This window comes from Octopus bimaculoides, chromosome 1 (assembly GCF_001194135.2).
Source record: "Octopus bimaculoides isolate UCB-OBI-ISO-001 chromosome 1, ASM119413v2, whole genome shotgun sequence".
In the NCBI taxonomy this organism is placed as follows: domain Eukaryota; kingdom Metazoa; phylum Mollusca; class Cephalopoda; order Octopoda; family Octopodidae; genus Octopus; species Octopus bimaculoides.
In genome coordinates, this window is record NC_068981.1 from 161,455,276 (window position 1) to 161,475,594 (window position 20,319).

At 34.3% G+C, this 20,319-nt stretch overlaps 1 protein-coding gene across 2 annotated transcripts in view; it reads right to left on the reverse strand.

Moving 5' to 3' along the window:
• LOC106884412 (ubiquitin-conjugating enzyme E2 E1) overlaps positions 1-20,319 on the reverse strand; it is a 210,522-nt gene that overhangs the window by 134,202 nt on the left and 56,001 nt on the right. For both annotated transcript variants that reach the window (XM_014935773.2, XM_014935775.2), the window contains exon 2: positions 17,027-17,335. In XM_014935773.2, the coding sequence (XP_014791259.1) occupies positions 17,027-17,271 (245 nt within the window). In that variant the 5' untranslated portion in view covers positions 17,272-17,335. The remainder of the gene's footprint in view (positions 1-17,026; positions 17,336-20,319) is intronic.

Genomic DNA, 20,319 nt, shown 5'->3' on the forward strand with positions numbered 1-20,319 from the left:
CCCCTGTATACTAAATACAAAGGTTGTGAGTAGATTTGGCTGATTTGCTGTTAGTAGTTGTTACTCTACAATTACATTGCTTTTGCTCTGCTGAAAGGCATGAACTTCACACAACCTTGGTTCAACCATATAAATCTTGAAAATCAAGAGGCTTTAAACTAAACATTAGAAAACCAACACTGAACATTTGCATAACTTGCAACTGGTGCAAGTCACTGACTTCAAATGCAAGCAAAGCAGCAACAGAATAATTATTATTAAAGAATTTGCTTAAGATAGCAATCAATTGCAAATCAATGTCAACTGAAGCCTGATGTATGATAGCAAGTTTGTTATTATCAGCCTCAGCCTAATAATAACAACTGCCATGACCAAACAGATTGGTGATTGGAAAGATGGGGGGTGGGAGTAGAACAGAGATACTAGAATCTCAAGAGTGAACAGCTGAAGTGGAATTGAAGTACAACAGAAACATGCTAACTAAACTGGTCTTGGCAATAAACGTTCGCTTGTGCATACATACTATTATTCTTTTGTTGGATTCATCCAATAGACTCTGGCCATGTCGGGGCATTTGCCTTTAAGGGTTTTAGATGATCATATCAATTTCAGTATGTATTTTTAGTCTGGTACTTATTTCACCAATCTGTACTAATGAAACAGCTAATGGGATGCTAAAGGACACAGCATTCGTTTTAACATACAAGTGGATGCACAAGCAGACAAACAGACACACACACACACACACACACACACAAGCTCACTAACACAAATGAGATTATGGTGAAATTCCATGCATCAAATTTCACTCATGGAATCGGTCAACATGAGTCTAAAGACACTTACCTAAGATGGCCTCACTGTAGGATAGGATCCAGAATCACACAGCTGCAAATATCCTAACCACACAGACATGACTGTATATATAAATGTATATAAACACAGTTACCCACAAACTCTGATGTGTCACATATACATACACACATATAGACATTGTGTATGTATACCTTTTATCTACATATTCATTACCTATGGCCATTAAGCCAGTACCATAAATATAATGTAACCAATAGACTCCACCAATAGTGGAGATGTGTGGCTTAGAGGTTAGGGTGTTGTACTCATGATCATAAGATTGTGGTTTTGATTCCTGGATTGAGTGATGTGTTGTGTTCTTCTTGAGCAAAACACTTCATTTCACATTGCTCCAGTCCACTCAGCTGTCAAAAAGGAGTAATCCTGTGATGGACTAGTATCCTGTCCAAGGAGTAATATGTACCTAACAAATTCAGGGAAATAGTCCTTATGAGCTTATGGCTTGGAAAAGACCTTTGATCCATTTTGAACAGATTGGATGATGCTATAATGCAAGTGGATATAATAATGCAGAGACACAAAGATAGCACACACACACACTATTTTGCAAGCATGAGATCATTTCTATGTAGTTACTTGACTTATTAGAAATAACAGTTGAATCTTGCTCAAACATTGCCATCTCAAAAGAGAAGGATATGCTGGAGAATATTTTAAAAGAAATGATGGTCATGGTTGGAATGCCTTTAATTCTAAATCTACTGAATCAGAGCTGCTCTGGGGCTAAACAAACAACAACAACAAAACAAAATATCAGAAGATTCACTTCCAATATCCTACAAGTTTTTGAACTTAAGACATGTAGAACTGAAATGTCATGCCAAATGATATCGGGCAGATATCTAATTTTGATTCAAAAGAATGAGTGCAATCTGATTATTTTTCTCCACATCTGTATTGGTTTTTCTGAATTAACAAAATACTGCCAAAGTTCTAAATTTAATAATATACATTTCATATCTTAATGGGAAAAAAACTCACCAAACACATCATTAGAACATGAATGAATTAAATTCTACATATAAAATACAGTTCTAGTCTTGCTTAAAAACAATTTAGGCTTAACAGCCAAAAAATTGCAATTTCAACCTCAAAAATTGTTTGAGAATGAGTCTAAAAACATATTTCTGTAAAGAATTGATTTTAATATGCTGCTGCAACCACTGCCACCACCACATCATTATTATTATTATTTAATGTCTATTTCTCCATATTTCATCATCATTATCGAAATTTAATGTCCATTTTCCATGCTGGCATGAGTTAGATGGTTTGACAGGAATTGGCAAGGCCAGGAGTGGCACCAGGTTCCACAGTCTGTTTTGGCCTGGTTTCTACAACTGGATGCCCTTCCTAATGCCAACCACTTTACAGAGTGTACTGAGTGTTTTTTACACAGCACCTTGCAAATGGAATTTGTTGAACCAGAATTTCAAAGGCTGGATGCTTTTCCTGTTGCCAAACTTCATCTGTTTCCAGTCAAGGTAATATTCCTCCATAGGCAGAAGTGTTTTCCATGAAAGACTGTAAATGAATAACATCACTTGTATGAAGGTGATGCTCATTTACAATCATCAAATGATGTCAAACCAAAAGTACAAACACACACACAAGTATACAATGGTCTTCTTTAGTTTCTATCTACCAAATCTACTTAGCCATACATACATTATATACAGTGCTTCAGCATGAACATAGCTGCATCGCTGAAACAAATAAAAGAGCAAAAGAATATACATATATATATATATATGTGTGTGTGTGTACATGATGGGCTTCTTTCAGTTTCCAACTAACAAATCCACTCAGAAGGCTTTGACCAGCTTAGGGCTTTATTAGCACACTCCCCACAGCAGGACTGAACTCCAGACCACATGGTTGGGAAGATAACCTCTTATCCATACAGCTATGCCTGTGCCTATATATGGTGTGTTATTTAGCTGTTCCTATTTACTAATTACCAAATCCACATCACCTCCTGATTTCTTCTGTATATTTATGGACTAATATTATAACAACCTGACTGATAGATCACACTTAGATTCAACTCAAACTCAACTCAAGCTGTACAAGGCAAAACAAATAAAAAAACAACAACCATTTAGTTAATGACCTTGTATGTTCTCTCTGGATCTGAGTGTTTTAACATCCGCATTATTTTAGAATGAATTTAGAAATAATTTCTTATGTAGAATTAATTAACTTGTATGCTTTGTTAAAAACGCACACACATGCACCCACACATTTTTATATAAAGTTAACTTGACATTATAAAGCAGTCTAGTTTGTTGCACTCTCATTAATTTATATTTACATCAATTTAGACATTAAGAAATGAAATAACACCATACAATATACCATTACAGTAATATCTAAGCATTCAGCTAAAGAGATTATGCAATAGAATTTAAGAGATGTCTGTCAGTTTCTTTCTCTCTTTTTCTTCTTTATCCACACTCTTTGCACTTATTTCGTCAATAAAAAAAAAAGAAAGTTGACAGCCAACCTAAAAGTTAGACATTTCCAAGTTTTGATATCAGCTTATATCTCACACTTGAGAAGCATTCAAGTTATCTGAGCTGACAGTTTAAAAGCAAGGAACAGTATGACTGAATACATACATGACTATGAAGTAGAGGATAAGTACAAATAGCAAATTATATGGAGAGAGTGAACTGTTCTACACACACACACACACACAAACATAAACACACATTAATGAGAAAATATTTACACTTATTATTTCTAAATTGAATAGCCACTAAAGGGCAAGACTTGAATATTATCCAAGTTCAAATATTCCATTATTATTCATGAGACTTTTGTAAATGTGTGAAATACTATAATAATCAATAGATCAGAAAGGCCAGGCAGTGGTTGACAATCAGACAATAAAATGGAATATCTAATTGAATACATAGATATATCATTATTGCTGTTGTTGTTGTTGTTATTATTATTATTATTATTACTATTATTATTATTATTATTATTATTATTATTATTATTTGTTTTCTACACAAACATGATACTTTTATTGTAGGGAACAATAGGGAGTAAAATTACAAGTCTATTTAATAGTGTACTATTTTATATCCATATGTGTGTGTATAAAATATATATATACACTCACATACACACACACAGAGGCATCCTCTGTGTAACAGCCACTTCAGGTTATGGGATTCACACAGAAATTTTAAAACACCATTTATTTCAGGTTGTAAGTCTATAATTTCACTTTAACAGAAATTCAGTCAGATTCTATCAACTTAAAGCAACAGCTTCTTCTTAGCAAAAAGGATGCTTCTCAACATTTTGGCTTAGATCAAAATGAAGTTAACAATTTGAAAAAAACTAGAATCACAATATGTACATAAAGTAATCCCTCGACTATCACGGGTATTATGTTGCAAAATCCACTAAGTAGAAACAGCACTGCACTATATATATATATTTTATAATTATTTTTATAATAGGCGCAGGAGTGGCTGTGTTGTAAGTAGCTTGCTTACCAGCCACATGGTTCCGGGTTCAGTCCCACTGCGTGGCACCTTGGGCAAGTGTCTTCTACTATAGCCTTGGGCCGACCAAAGCCTTGTGAGTGGATTTGGTAGACGGAAACTGAAAGAAGCACATCGTATATATGTATATATATATATGTGTGTGTGTTTGTCCCCCCAACATCGCTTGACAACCGATGCTTGTATGTTTACGTCCCCGTAACTTAGCAGCTCGGCAAAAAAGACCGATAGAATAAGTACTAGGCTTACAAAGAATAAGTCCTGGGGTCGATTTGTTCGACTAAAGGCGGTGCTCCAGCATGGCTGCAGTCAAATGACTGAAACAAGTAAAAGAGTAAAGAGTAAGAGTATAAATGCAAAACAATACCATGGAGGAACCAATGTAAGCTTAAATAATAAACTGCGTAAGGTGAACCATGATATGGCGAGGGATTATTGTATACATGTGTGTCTGCATCACTATAAATATCTATGGAGAGTGAGATGGAATTTTTCACAGTGGATATTTGTGTGCATGTTTATGCATATTTTCTTGGGTTAGAATGGGCATCTATTTATCTATCTATCATCTCTGTATACATACATCTATATATAAACCAACCTTCACCGCCATCACTATATTTACATTTAACACTGATAGAACCACCATCAACACCAAAACAATCGTTTATTGCCTGTTTTTTATTGACATTACAGCTCTTTGGTATGTTTTTTTCCCTCGTATTAGGTGTAAAGGATGGTGTTCACAAGATTGTGTTGCAATGCTTTGGAGAGAGAGAGAGAGAGAGAGAGAGGGAGGGAGAGAGAGAGAGAGAGAGAGAGAGAGAGAGAGAGAGGGCTTGGTTGTTAATGCTAACAGTTGAAGTGGTTGTCTATAATTATATACATGGAACATGGTTTAGTATGGTTGTAAAAGTGTGAACTTAGAAAATCTATTATTTTCTCCACTAGAGCAAGACTTGGCTAACTGGATGTGATGCCGTGTTTCAAGTTATGTTTGTCTATTCCCTTCAGTACATGAAAGGTTTGAACAGCTCATTTTAAATTTAGAATTCAGTTGCCCTATTTTCTGTGGAACATGTCAGCCCTTGATAACTTTTTACATATCATTCTTGCTTTACTCTATATTCTTTAGGCTTTCTTTAACGTGTATTTCAGTTTTACCAATGCCAAAAAGTACTTAGGGTTCCCTTGCTGGCTTATTTAACCCTTTAGCATTCAGATAACTGTCAAATGTAATGCTTATTTATTCACATTGTTTTGAATTAACCATGTAATATCTCACAGCTTTCAAATTTTGATGATATGAGTGTTTCTTTTTAGAGTGACATTATAGGATAGGTGTGAGAGGCCTGATCTGGCCAGTTTAAATACTGAAGAGTTAAATATCATTGGCAGCCTAGTTCACTTCATGAAACTAATAAATACATACTATCACCATTTAGCAACTCAAGAACAAAAAATATTGCAAGAATATGGGAACAGTTAGCAGTTGTATGCTAAAAGCTACATGCATGAAATCAACAAAGTAATTTGAATAATTGATCAATACTAGAGAGCTCCAAACTACATGATAATCCTTACCTAGTTAGTCTGCAGGTAGTTGAATGGGCTAGATTTTCTGGTGACTTATTCACAGATTAACAATCACATTATTAGTTGTGGGATGTCTGTGTGAAAATATGGCTTGTTAGCTGAAAAGTTAATTTGCCTTTAACTGTACTTCAATCCTTCAATCTAGTGGTTCTCAACTAGGGTTCATATAAGATTTTTGGGGGTTTCATGCAAGCAAAATAGTAATTCAGGGATTCACAGTATTATTTTAAGGGATCATGAAAAAATTTTGCTTTAGATGTATTTATTGCAAGAAACAGCTAGGTTTTTTTAATTTTTTTATTTCTAATGCTAAATTTAGTTCAACATGGCTGTTGACAAATTTTTCCACTTTGTAAGGGTAATTTACCCAATATTTCAGCTGTTCTAATGATGTCTGTGTTCAAAAATAAATTTTCATCTTTGTATCTTACAATATACATTTCAGCGCTTATAAAAAAAAAACAAATTTTGGTTTGTTTTATTTATATACATATTGTTCAACATGTTTCATGCTAATCTAAGTAACCATGTGAAAAACATCATAGGAAATTTGAAATAAATATCTATAATACTAGCTTTTAAATCAATGAATGGCTATGGGGTCTACCAGAATAAAATAGGAATCAAAGGGGTCTATTGGCAAAAAATGGTTGAGAATCACTGCTTTCATCCATTCATAAAAAGTTTTCAGTCAACAGTCAAGCACTATTTCAATATACTTAACAACAGACCAATTTCTGTATCAAGAAAATAACTTGCACCTTTTATCTTTCATTTTTCATATTTTACTTGTTTCACTCACTGAACTGTGGCCATGCTGGAGTACCTCCTTGAAGGGTTATGGTCAAACAAACTGACCCCAGTGTTTATTTGTTTTTCAAGTCAAGTACTTATTCTATCGATCTCCTTTGCCAAGTCACTAAATTATGGTGGACATAAACAAACCAACATCGGTTGTCAAGTAGTTGGTGGGTGGCAAACACTCACTACCTGCAGCTATAAGTGTGTAAAGCAATTTTTAAAACAAAAAAAATATGTAGTGTATGAGCACATAGTAGAGGAGAGAACCTATACTATGTGGTCTTTCAATTGACCAGAAACAGCTACAAAATTTCCTTTTGTTTGCACTCAACTATACAATAAAAAAAAAATGGTATTACTAGAATACCTGTGATCTTATGTCTGCTTCATCAGGGTTGACCCATGACAATCAATAACGGCAACATGCCAATATGGGCACCTCTACAGTGTAAATCATGTTGCTAGAAATATCAGTCAATATATGTTGGATCTAAACAATGGCAAGAAACAGTTCACAAGGAAATGTTTCAACACAGCCTGAACTTACAGTGGCTTTAAGCAATTAAAGACCACACATATATAGACACAGATGCACACTATATTTGCCTGTGTATCAGATAGATGTACTAGAAAATAATAGCCATCGTCCTTTTCAAGGGAATATTTAAGAGGTAATTAGGAGAAATAAAAATTCAATATTTTTTTTTGTTCAATGTGTATTGATGTAATATATAGCTAGAAGATCACCACCCAGGAATGGAATGCTTCAAATATATTTTTGGTGGTGGTGGTGGTGGTGAATTTACTTTGTTTACATATGCTAGGAATAGAATCAAAGAAAATGAGATTTAGATCAAAAAAGTTTTACTGTAGAGATACATCATCCTGTTCATACCAATATTTATTGCATTACAGATATCATCTAATGATAAAAAAAGAAAAAGAAAAAAAGAAGCCTCCAAGAGTTGATTTCGGCAAAGACAATTATGAAAATGTGCAATTACAGTATTCAGATATATTAATAAAACTTGAATTATAAAGAGTTAAAAAACAACAACAACAATATTAATAATAAACCTTGGGCAAAATAAAACTTCCTGGTACAACTATAATCTAAAATAATATTTTATTGCTGAAGGGAAAATAGAAAGAAGCAACGAAAGAAATCCTCTCACTATACAAATTAATAACCAAATCAAAATTTTTAAGATAAGAAGTATCTGATGAGAAATATTGATTTTTGTGTATCAATAACACTTTGCAAGGCATAAGCAGTGTGAAGGAATAGCCGTGGAAGTGAGAGACAATTGATTGTTTGCACCTCTTTTGGCTTTTACCAAAATATTGACATCCTTTAGTTGAAACAAGGTATCATTGGTGTCATGTGACTGGCTTGCTGGGTGATATAGTAATAAAGTAAAAAAAAAAAAAAGAGATCAGCTGTGAAAACTTGATTACAGGTGTCAAACCTTGAGTAACTATGATCACGGATTACTCTCAATACTTCCCAATACTTAATAACCAGAATTTCAAGTCAACAAGAAAGACTTGTTTGAAATAGAAACCAAATCTTATTGTTTATCAATATTGATTTCAAATTTTGGCACAAGGCCAGAAATTTCAAAGGAGGGGGTAAGATGATTACATCAACCCCAGTGTGTACAACTGGTACTTATTTTATCAACCCCAAAAGGATGAAAGGTAAAGTCAATCTTGGCAGAATTGAAATGATTCTGCCAGGTTGCTGCCTAATGTGTTTGATACAAAAAAAAAAAAAAAAAAAAAAAAAAAAAAAAAAAAAAAAAAAAAGAGATAGAATGGTCATAGTTTTGATCATAATGTCTGCTTGATAAAAGCTGATTTGGATTTATGCAATAACAGAAACAAGCAGTGCTTGTGCATCTTTTAATCACATTCAAATATATCCATGGAATATCATATCTGAATGACTTTGTAGCATGTGCAACAAGTAGCAGTCACACGCATTCTTTTTATTCTTTTCTTAGCTTGGGATGTTAGCCTGTGGTCATGTGGAGGAGCATCACCTTCTATGGTATAGTTGATTACATCAACTTATTTCATCAACCTAAGAGAAATGAGAGGCAAAGAAGAACTGGGTGGAATTTTAACTAAGAATGTAAAGGGATGTAACTAAATACCACAAGCTATTTTTGTTGTTGTTGTTTTTCGTCTAGCTCGCTACCAATTTCAATCATCTGCCCGCCATATGTATACTCTCAATAAAGGACACTTGAATTAAAATAAGCTGGAGATAAACTGGATAACATACAAATTAACACAAGCTAAATAACATGCTTAGTTCCTATGTACATCATTAGATAAGATCTATATTATTAGATAAGAGGTTCAAAACTCTTATCTGATTTTAACCCTCCAGTTTTGATGAGTATGTACTAAATTAAATGGTCAAACTGACATTATTTCCAAGGTTGCCCATCGGCCTCTCTGATTGTTTCACAGTTTCTATATAATTCTTCCAAATGCATCTTATTGCATTTTACTTTGACTGTCGACATTCTTCAAATATTTGTTTTACATGTTTATACAAGCGGCCCCCACCTCCGCCATCTTTCATCTCTCCCCAATAAGAGGATAACAGAATGTAATCAGAATATCATTTCATTTTCTATTTTTATTTTTTTTTTGCATTACAAGATTCTTGATGTCAAACAGATGTTAAATATAGCGAGAATGTCATCAGCCAATATGAAACACACAACTGGTTTTAGTCCACTTGTTTTTATCATTGCTAACTAATTAACCAAATAATTAATCGATTGCTTGATAACACATTTGATCAATTAATCAATTAATCAGTTTGTTAGAATTCTTTCATCACCATTCGTGATTTCGTCAATGCTGTGGCTTCATTAATCCAAGTTTGTCCTATTGTTGCCAAACATTGGGTCTCTTTCACTTTTTTTCTTCATTTGAAGAAGAACCTTTAACTCAAAACATTAGAATTAACACCTCCCCATTTTGTCTACTCGTACAAATTTTATAATATCTGTGAGCCTTATTTACTGATGTTTGATAGTGCAGATTATCATTAATATATCTTGGATTTAGTTTTTTTTGACACTGCAGTTGATAGACAAAGAAAGATGTTCAGTTTACAGCTGGACAGCAAAAACTGTCCTCAAGGACATTCAAAAGTTTAATAAACTAGAACATCTATGAAAGTACATCAACATTTGTTGCAGCAGCAATAGTAGTAGTAGTAGTAGTGATTAATCACTTTCCTGTTAAAATGTATCTCTCATTTTAAAGTAAACAACAGACTAACATACAAAAGAATATAATAATCCCTACAGGACATTTCAAGTAAATAATTCTCTCTGAATAGATAGCTATCAAGCAGAAAGACACACCTCATCAAAACACTAAAAATATAATAAATAAATAAAGCAGCTGTAATAAGAAAGCATTTGATTGTTGAAGAAATTGATGCATTTTGCTTCTACTCAATGCCCTTGTCATTTGCCTTTTATATCTGGTAATAAATATAAGAGCAACATGCCAATCCCAACCATAACTAATATAATATAGCAAAAGGCTAATAGGTATATAGAACAGAGTTACCAATTATTATATGAGTTATTAGTATTATCAATAAGTCACTATGTCAGACTACAATGATTTTAAGAATAAAAAATTTTTTTTTTTACTTCAGTCACGGAACTCATGCTGGCGGGGTGGGGGTGGGGGCATTTGCTTTAAAGGGCTTTCAGTTCATAACCTCAGTACTTATTTTATTGATCTTTACTCATGGAAGATTAAAGTTATGTTTCATGTGATGTGAAGGACCTCTAACCACAGCTGCAAATATATGACAGGTTACCACATTCTGCTCTTAAGGTACCAATCAACCTGCAGTGAGATTGAAACTTTAACCATGTGGTGGTGAAGTGAACTTCTTCATCACATAGTTATGACAATCCTACAAGATATATAATAGGCAACTAGAGCAACGTTACCATGCTGTTACCCATTTTTGTCTTGTCTTGCAGCCCTAAAGCTTTTTTTGCTGTATATGTATTTGTCTTTGTGTGGCCCTAAGCCCTTATTCTGTTTATTGTCTTGTCCCCTCATCTGTCTACTAACGGCCTCGTCTCAAGCCTGTCTTGCTTTGTTGTGTTTTGATCCCATTCTCGGCAAGTTTCTTGCTGGTGCCTCCAGAGTGGAAGCAATATTATTGATAATGGCTGAAATTGTGATTGACCCTCTGGCCGATAACTGAAGAGGAGTTGGTGGCCTGTGTTTTCCATTTGTCTGTGTATTTAGTATATGCTTGTATATACACTCATTAATTATATAATATATATATCTAGTATATATAAATCACAGTATGTGTGTGTGTATAATGACTAACGCATACATTTCCACAATTCTCAACCGATTTTCACCAAACTTTACACACACATTACTTACATTCCAAGGATGGTCATACGCTAGGCATTTTGCCTAGATCTCCCACGTAAATGGATCTAGTTTTATTGTATACTTTTACTGTATACTATTGTCTTCCATACTCTTTAAATCTTCTTATAAAAGTGAAAGGATATTGTCCATTTATTTCAACTGTCCACCTGCCACAGTGATTAAATTGACTAGGAACATTGTACGCGATAAATATCCAATACCAAACAATCTTAATCTCCATATTTAAACTGCATTGAACTTGGTCAAGCTTACTTTTACCTATTCCAACAGAATAAAGGGGCGTTTGTTAGCTTTCTCTCCAAAAAAAAAAAACCAGCTCTCCTTGCTGTTGAAGAAAACAAACTCACAGAGGGGTAGTTTCAACGTCTTCCTTCAATTTCATTACACCATTTATGTGGCTGTTTCTGACAAGAAATTTCACTTTCATGTAAAACAAATATATTTTTTATCTGTAATCTACTCCCAAAACACTTTGCATCGTTTGTAAACTTATGTTTTATGATCATTAAAATTCAATGACCTCCACAATAACCAACCTTCAATTTGATTTTCCGTTCCTAGGTTAATCGGAAGCAAAGATTGCCATGCTACTCCTGTACCTTTTTGGTAGTTCAATTATTTGGTAAAAAAATACCACCAAAGCAACTTAAACTGTCCAAAGGATGAGTGTGTTTGCTGATATATATACAAATATATATAAAATTTAAATAAACAGAAAATGGAGAAAACTTTTGATTAACAAATTTGATTCCTGATAAACTTTTGTTTATTCTGTTGTTACCTGCACCCTATGAGCAAAGTGTACCTGCACCCTATGAGCAAAGTGTACCTGCATACCCATGCTCAGGGATAGCATAGGTAATTGATACCGATAGTAAAAAGGGATACTATTATCCCTTAGACGGTTATTACAACTGCTAACTCTGCTTACTTATAAATATATATATATATATATATATACATACACACACACACACATACATACACGCACAAATATGCACATACATTTACATACTAAGGTATCTGAGTTTGTATGTCTTCATGTAAAACTGTAATTATAAAAATTTTGTAATTGCAATAATGATTTTTTTCTTCTGTTTTTGTTTGTTTCTGTTTTAATATAACATGGTTTGTTTGGTGCCAGGCATTTGCAGTGAGCAACAAAACAGGAAATTGTCTAACTCATGGGTTTTGCAAGGCCATTAGTAATATAAGAGAAGCAAATCCAACATGAAACTGAAATCATATCTTGCAAATTACCAGGTAAATAACTTATTGCTACATCGCAGCAACACTCATGTAATAATAAAGATATAATGATGTTTAAAATAGTCACAATCTCATCTCCACTTCCCTACAGATTTTTAAAGAAAGATGCATAGTTGATTATACGTAACCCCAGGACTTCTCAACCACACGAAGGATGAAAGATAAATTTGGACCCAGCAGGATATAAACTAAGAACACAAAGGGACATAACTACATAGGTAGTTTGTCCTCTGCTGTACACTCTACAAATTCTATTGCTTGATCACTTTGCAACAGGGACATACTGCATAGGTAGGCAAGGTAGACAGTGCCTACCTTGAATAAAATAGATAGATAGTAACATTTTCCTCTCATGGCAAAATATGCACCTAATTCAATAAGATTATGAAGATTAGTCTGATTACTATGCATAAAATGCAAAATTTTTTATTTTTTTTTGTAGATTAGATAGGCATAATTCACCCCTACTTTTCAATCTCAGTATTTAAGCTACACATAGTACTGCTGTAGTACATATGCTGCATACACTTCTACAACACCGTTTTTTTTTGCATGCTATAAAGGCAGAAGTAGATCTGCCTTCAACTCAGTTGCGTGCCTGTGTTTTGCTTATTTTTTGTGTTTTACTACATAAAAGTCACCAACGGCCTACCCTGAGTAATTACTGATGGCACATGCCTGCTTTGCTATAATAAAAATATGACATCAAAAACCATAATGCCTACTACTATAAGCCCACAAAAAAGCCCCTACAGTTAGGGATTCTGAATTTTTATAACACACACACACGATTGTTATCACCATCACACAATATCCATTTTCCAGGCAAGCACAAATCAGATGGAATTTATCAAAGCAAATTTTCTACATCCAAAATATCCTTCCTGCCACCAACCCACACTTATTTCAAAACAAGGTTATGTTTCCCCATAGGCAGATACATCTATATTTTTTTTTCCACATTAGAGTGAAATTGAACAATGTCACTTGTAAGGCAGTGATACATGGTTACAACCATCACAAGAAGTCAAGACAAAGGTACACACAAGCACAGTCACATAAACACACACACACACGCACACACAGATATAACAATGGCCTACTTTCATTTTTTTTTTGCCTATCATATCTACTCACAAAACTTTGGTGAGCCTGGGGTGAAAATAGAAGACACTTGCCTATGGTGCCTTGCAGTGGGACTGACTCAAGACCATATGGTTGAGAAGTAAGCTTCTCAGCTGCACACACACACACACACAGACACACTCACATAGAGAGAGAAACAGACACACAGACAAAGAGGGAGAGAAATATGAGTGGAGTAGAGAATGAGGAAGTAATAGAATGACAGGGAGAGAATGCATGCATGAGTATATGTAAAATGTAAAGATAAATGCCACAGTGCTTTCAAAAATAGTTATCTAGAAGAATTCATGTGAGATATAGAAATAGTTAAGTGACTATTCAAAGGCTTTTTTAAAAAAGTGACTAATTTCTATTTTGCTAACTGATGCACATATAGATTACTGATGGTAAAGAAATGAGTTTACAAGTAAGTCTGTCAGTCAGTTAGTCTGTCTGTCTGTCTGGCTATCTATCTATCTATCTATCTATCTATCTATATAATACATATCGATTGACAAATACACACATAAACATATACATACATATAAATGTAATACATACATACATGATAGATAGATAGATAGATAGATAGATAGATAATCCATAGCATGTTCTAAATGAATAGAACATAAAACAAGTTCCATTCAATAAGAATTAGGGAGTAAGATTGTCGAATCTGCTGAAAAATAAACAAAATCTCATTGAGATCTCACTCTAAAGGGCAGAAAAACAGGTCAGATAACAAAGACCAAGATACACTATATCCCCAAAATATGAAGATGACAGTCATGGCAAAAACATCTTTGATCTTCAATAGGTCTACTAGATTTTAAGCTAAACAATAACTATGAATTAGAGCATAAGAACATTTCTCATCTACCCTTTTATATAAGCATTTTATACTATAATGCACAAATTTTAAAAACATGAAATGTACTTCTTTTATACTCCAAAGGTTGGTTATAGATTTTTTTCTATCCTTTTCCTTTAAGTTTTTTTTTTTTATTCTTAGAAAAGAAGTTCAGTTCATGGGGAAAAAATTATTGCTTATCAATGGTTATTAGTAAAGATGTCTGGAAGAGAGAAAGCAAATCTCAGCAGAAAATCAATAACCCATGACTGCTTGCTCACTGGTTCTGCTTAATGAACAGGAACGAGAACCACTTATTATTAAAGCAGGCAACTAACTAACAGTAAACCACGATGAAGTTTATTGTAGAGACAGACACTGAAGTACTTAGGATTTTATGTAACTCTGTGCTATTGCAACAGGTGAAAGAAAAATGCTGATAACAGATGTCACCTCGATTTAGGGTTAGGGTCATGAGATGAATAAGAATTAAGTGTCTTGAATGTTTTCCACAAACTTAGCTTAAGATGGTCTAGAAGAGGAAACATATAGTAAAAGGAAAGAAAACAGTAAAAGAAGCTTTCATACCTGCAATTGCAATTAACAAAATAAGCTAAATTGTATGAGTTAGTAAGGTTATTATGGTTTCCATCAAATACTGCTCACAGACGTGTGTGTATAGTTTTGTTACAAACAGAAGATAGACTACTCAGTTTCATGTCATGTGTCTAGAGTGAATCACCAAATACTTCATTTACCTTTTCGTTACCATATTTTTGTTGAAATATACTGCTTTTGTTTCAACTAATTTTGAAAATAACGAAGAATTTATCATAATAATTTTGTCATTATTAAGATGGAAATTAGAACACAAATTAACACGGAATTTTGAGAGAGAAAGTTTTAACTTGAATCACTTTAAAATAGCAAAGTTTTATAATAGAAACAGCAGTAGTCTCAGATGGGTTGCTATCAAAAGGGTTAATATGTATAACTTCATCAACATCTGCAGCACAAGGCCCAGTCTTTGTTGCAGTGTGGTGCATCTAGGGCCTGGGAGAGGAAGGACAGTATAAAGTAGCACAGGAAATGAGGAAAACAAGAATCCAACCAGAAAGAAGTGGAAAAGACAGCCCAGAGTCGAGAACAGGGGGGTGGGATCAAGTATGCTCCATAAGGTGTGTAAGGACATAAGTAAGTAGTATCATCATCGTTATCTAAAAACTTTTTTTTTTCCACATGGAAATGAATTGTCTGATAGTGTCCTGCCACTTGAAAAGGTCCTTATCCATCCAGCATGCACTGTACATTTTCTCTAATTAGTTTCAGTTTTCTTCATGATTACGAAGAGCAAATGTCACCACATACATGTACAAACGATGTGTGTGTGTGTGTAAATATAAAATGTCTTCCTGTCCTAGACTATTTTGATTCACAGGTGTTATTTTCTTTTTTCCTTTTTTCCCATAAATAATTTCATGCTTTTCTTTTTTTTTTTCATTACTTTGTGTAACTTTTATATTTATTTGTTTACTAAAGCAATAAAAGTGTCTGACTGCACCTACTTTACAAATGAATAGTAAAAATAAAGAAAGAAAAACAAAAAATCCATAAAAGTCAACAAAAGTCAATCAAAAATTTGCTTAACTAATGATGATGAGAAGAAACTTGAGATAAAGATCTGATTGGTTTATTGGAATTGTTTCGTTTTTTCAAAAAAAAAAAATCAATAATATAAATATAAAAAGTAATAAAAGCGGAAAGGGCTTTTTTTAAGAACAAAAGTGTGAAAGATATTGAACTTCTGCTCATAAATTAGGAGGTTCAGCTTATATAGTAAGTTAAGTTATTCTTTGGTTATTTGGATGTTACGGTGACAAGCAAACTTGTTACACTGCCGTTTTGAAATATTTAGACCTTAACACATAAATAAAAACCAGAACCTGAGGAAACTAGGATAGTCTGTGTTGGTAAAAATTATTAAAAGAAAATTAATGAATATGAATAAATTTATATGGTCTGTAAACTCTAATGTTGCAAGCAGGTCCCTTCCATTTTGAAAGGGGAAAAGGAAAACTTTTAGTTTCTTTTCTTTTTTACTCTCCACAAGAGCTCTGCCTCAAATAAATGTTAAAATGTTAGAATTTGTGTTTTCACCAAAATATACAAAATTGTGAATTGTAATTAAATAAATACAGTTGCTATAAAAAAAAAAAATCTTAAGCAATTTATATTGCTGAAAAAGACGCAAAAGATGGAACCCCTTGATGACTGTGGTGATTTCATAACCTGTCTCTTGGAGAGTATACTCTGTAGTGAACTCCCAGTTGCCTATTGCTACTCCTAGAGGGATTTAATCTAGTTCTTTCTTGGAAGCTAATGAAACATTTGTGTCTTGACTGTGAGCACAGAGCCCAAAGAGAGAGTATGCATATTTTTTTTTTCATTTTGCTAACAGCTATGACTGAACTCTGAGTTAAATGCTGAAAAGGAATAGATAAACAAAAATGTGTTAACTGACCTTTTGGCACTGGGACTGAGTCCTTTGTGATATTTTAAGACCTTGTAATCTTTGCTGTCATTTTTGTTAGAATCTCCATTACATGACCTAGCACTGCTTTGAGTAAGAGCAGAAGTGCCAGCTCCAGAAGCTACCGCTCCTGAAGTAGTAACTCCATTAGTAGTACGGCTTGTGGTACTGCCAGATGCACGCCGTTGACTGGTAGGTTGGCTACTGGCATGACTAGAGCTGGACCGGCTAGCCATTGTATTTAAATAAAGTGTGAACTAGAAAAAAGATAAACCTTGACGATAATAATCCCAGGGAAACCTGTAAATAGAAATGAATATTTATAATAGATCAACATGACAATGAATTCATCATATAATAAGTAAAACAACTAGAAATCAATGAGAAGATTGAAGAATGATCCTTGATAGCAAATAGCTGACTGAACAAAAAATATTTTGTCATGTGAGCTGAAGAGAGAGTTAGCATCGCTGGTGAAAACCTTTACCAGAGGTTATTCTCTAATCTTCTTAAATAAATTATTCCAAGAAGAGGAGGATACAGTGCTCATAGCCTAAGATGGCTATGGTTGCCTTAACTCCAAGATAACCCTAATTTAACAGGTTATTATCAAATGTATTTACAGCTATTTCACACCGTTATTTTATTCATTTTTTTTTCTTTTTCAGATTTAGTTAGGCTACGTTAGTGTAGCATCCCATTTATTTCTATGAAAGTAGGTGTGATTTGATAGACAGATATGGCTCCTGTTTCTTACAAGATGTCTTCCTGCAATGTTCAATACAGTTGGTATTCAGCTTGAATAATCTAAAGTTTATGTCTGCAGGAGAAGTAAGGAAGGATTTAGTTCAAGAGGACAAGAATTCTGGGGAGAAAAGACTGGGCAAGAAAAATTTAATATAGGCACAAACATGGATGTATTGTTAAGAAACGTTGAAACTACATGATTTCAGGTTCAGTCCCACAATGTGGCACCTTGGGTAAATGTCTTTTACTATCAATCCTGTGTGAGAAAATTTGGTAGACAGAAACTGTGTGTAAGCCCATCATATATATGTATATACATATATGTATGTATATGTGTGTCCTTGTGTTTATTCCACCCCACCCACCACTTGAGAACTGGTATAGATTTGTTTATGTTCCTTGTAACATAACAGTTCAGCAAAGAGAATGATAAACTAGAATAAGTACCAAACTTTAAAAAAATAAATAGTGGTGCATACGTTCAACTAAACCTTTTAAAGTGACGCTCAGCATGTCCACAGACCGATAGCTGTAGCAAGTAAATGAAAAAGGACAGAGTTTGGTGGAAAATAAAGTAGTTATGATAAGAATAAATGAGTGTATTTGATATTATGCAGCTTGTTAAATTGGAGGAGCAACAAAAGTAATTGAAGTACAAGTAACTAGGGAAGGATAAACTATGCAACAGGCTAGTGGATAAAGTGTATGGGTAAACGGAAGCTTGTGTACTGATCAGTTGGATGGCTTTTATTGGATTTAGTTTATTGATACTGTCATCTACCTGATGTGAATAATTACATCTTTCATCTAATTACTGTAAGCTATATTCTTGTATATCAGATTCAATAACCATGAATTACACTGTAACAAACAAACAAAATAGGAAATTAAAGAGCTGATCAAATTTAAGTTTAAAGTTTTCTTTGCATGCAGGCATGGCTGTGTTATAAGAAACTTGTTTCTCAACCATGTGGTCTTGGGTTCAATCCCACTGCACAGAACTTTAGGTAAATGACTTCCATTACAGATCCAGGCCAAACAAAGCCTTCTCAGTGGATCTGGTAGAGACAAGCTTAAAGGCCATGATATATATGCACATACATACATATATATGTGTGTGTGTGTGTGTGTAAACAGATGTTAAATGATGATGATGTATCATCATCATCATTTAACATCCACTTTCCATGCTGGTACGGGTTAGATGGTTTCACTGGAACTGGTAAGCCAGAGAGCTGCACCAGGTTCCAGTTTGATTTGGCATGGTTTCTATAGTTGGATGCCCTTCCTAACGCCAACCACTTCAAGAGCGTAATGGGTGTTTTTTATGGGCCACCAGCATGACTATGGTTTCAGCTGATTCATATATGTGTATGTGTGTGTATCACTGTGTTGGCTTGTTCACATCCCTGTAACTTCATCATCATCATCATCATCATCGTTTAACGTCCGCTTTCCATGCTAGCATGGGTTGGACGATTTGACTGAGGACTGGTGCAACCGGATGGCTACACCAGGCTCCAATCTAATTTGGCAGAGTTTCTACAGCTGGATGCCCTTCCTAACGCCAACCACACAGAGAGTGTAGTGGGTGCTTTTACATGTCACCCGCACGAAAACGGCCACGCTCGAAATGGTGTCTTTTATGTGCCACCCGCACAAGAGCCAGTCCAGGGGCACTGGCAACGATCTCGCTCGAAAACCCTACAAGGCCAGTCAGGCGGTACTGGCAACGGTCACGCTCAGGATGGTACATCTTATGTGCCACCCGCACAAGAGCCAGTCTGGGGGCGCTGGCAACGATCTCACTTGGCTTGCCGGGTTTTCTATGTGTATGTATGTATGTATACATACATATATATATATATATATATATATATATATATGTGTATGTATGTATGTATATATACACATTTATGTATATATATAGACACATACACATACATAGTGTGTGTGTATGTATGTCTATATATGTATATATATCTATATATATATATATATATATATATACATACATACACACACATATATGTACGTATGTATGATCTATATATATATGTATGTGTATGTGTCTATATATATACATATATCTATATACATAAATGTGTATATATACATACACATACATACATATATATATATACATACATACATACACATATCATCATTGTGGCACTCTGTTGGTTATGACGACAAGGGTTCCAATTGATCCAGTCAACAGAACAGCCTGCTCATGAAATTAATGTGCAAGTGGCTGAGTACTCCACAGACACGTGTACCCTTAACATAGTTCTCAGGGAGATTCAGCATGACACAGAGTGTGACAAGGCTGGCCCTTTGAAAAACAGGTACAATGGAAACAGGAAGAAAGAGTGAGAGAAAGTTGTGGTGAAAGAATACAGCAGGGTTCGCCACCACCCCTGCTGAAGCCTTGTGGAGATTTAGGTGTTTTCGCTCAATAAACACTCACAATGCCCGGTCTGGGAATTGAAACTGTGATCCTATGACCGTGAGTCTGCTGCCCTAACCACTGGGCC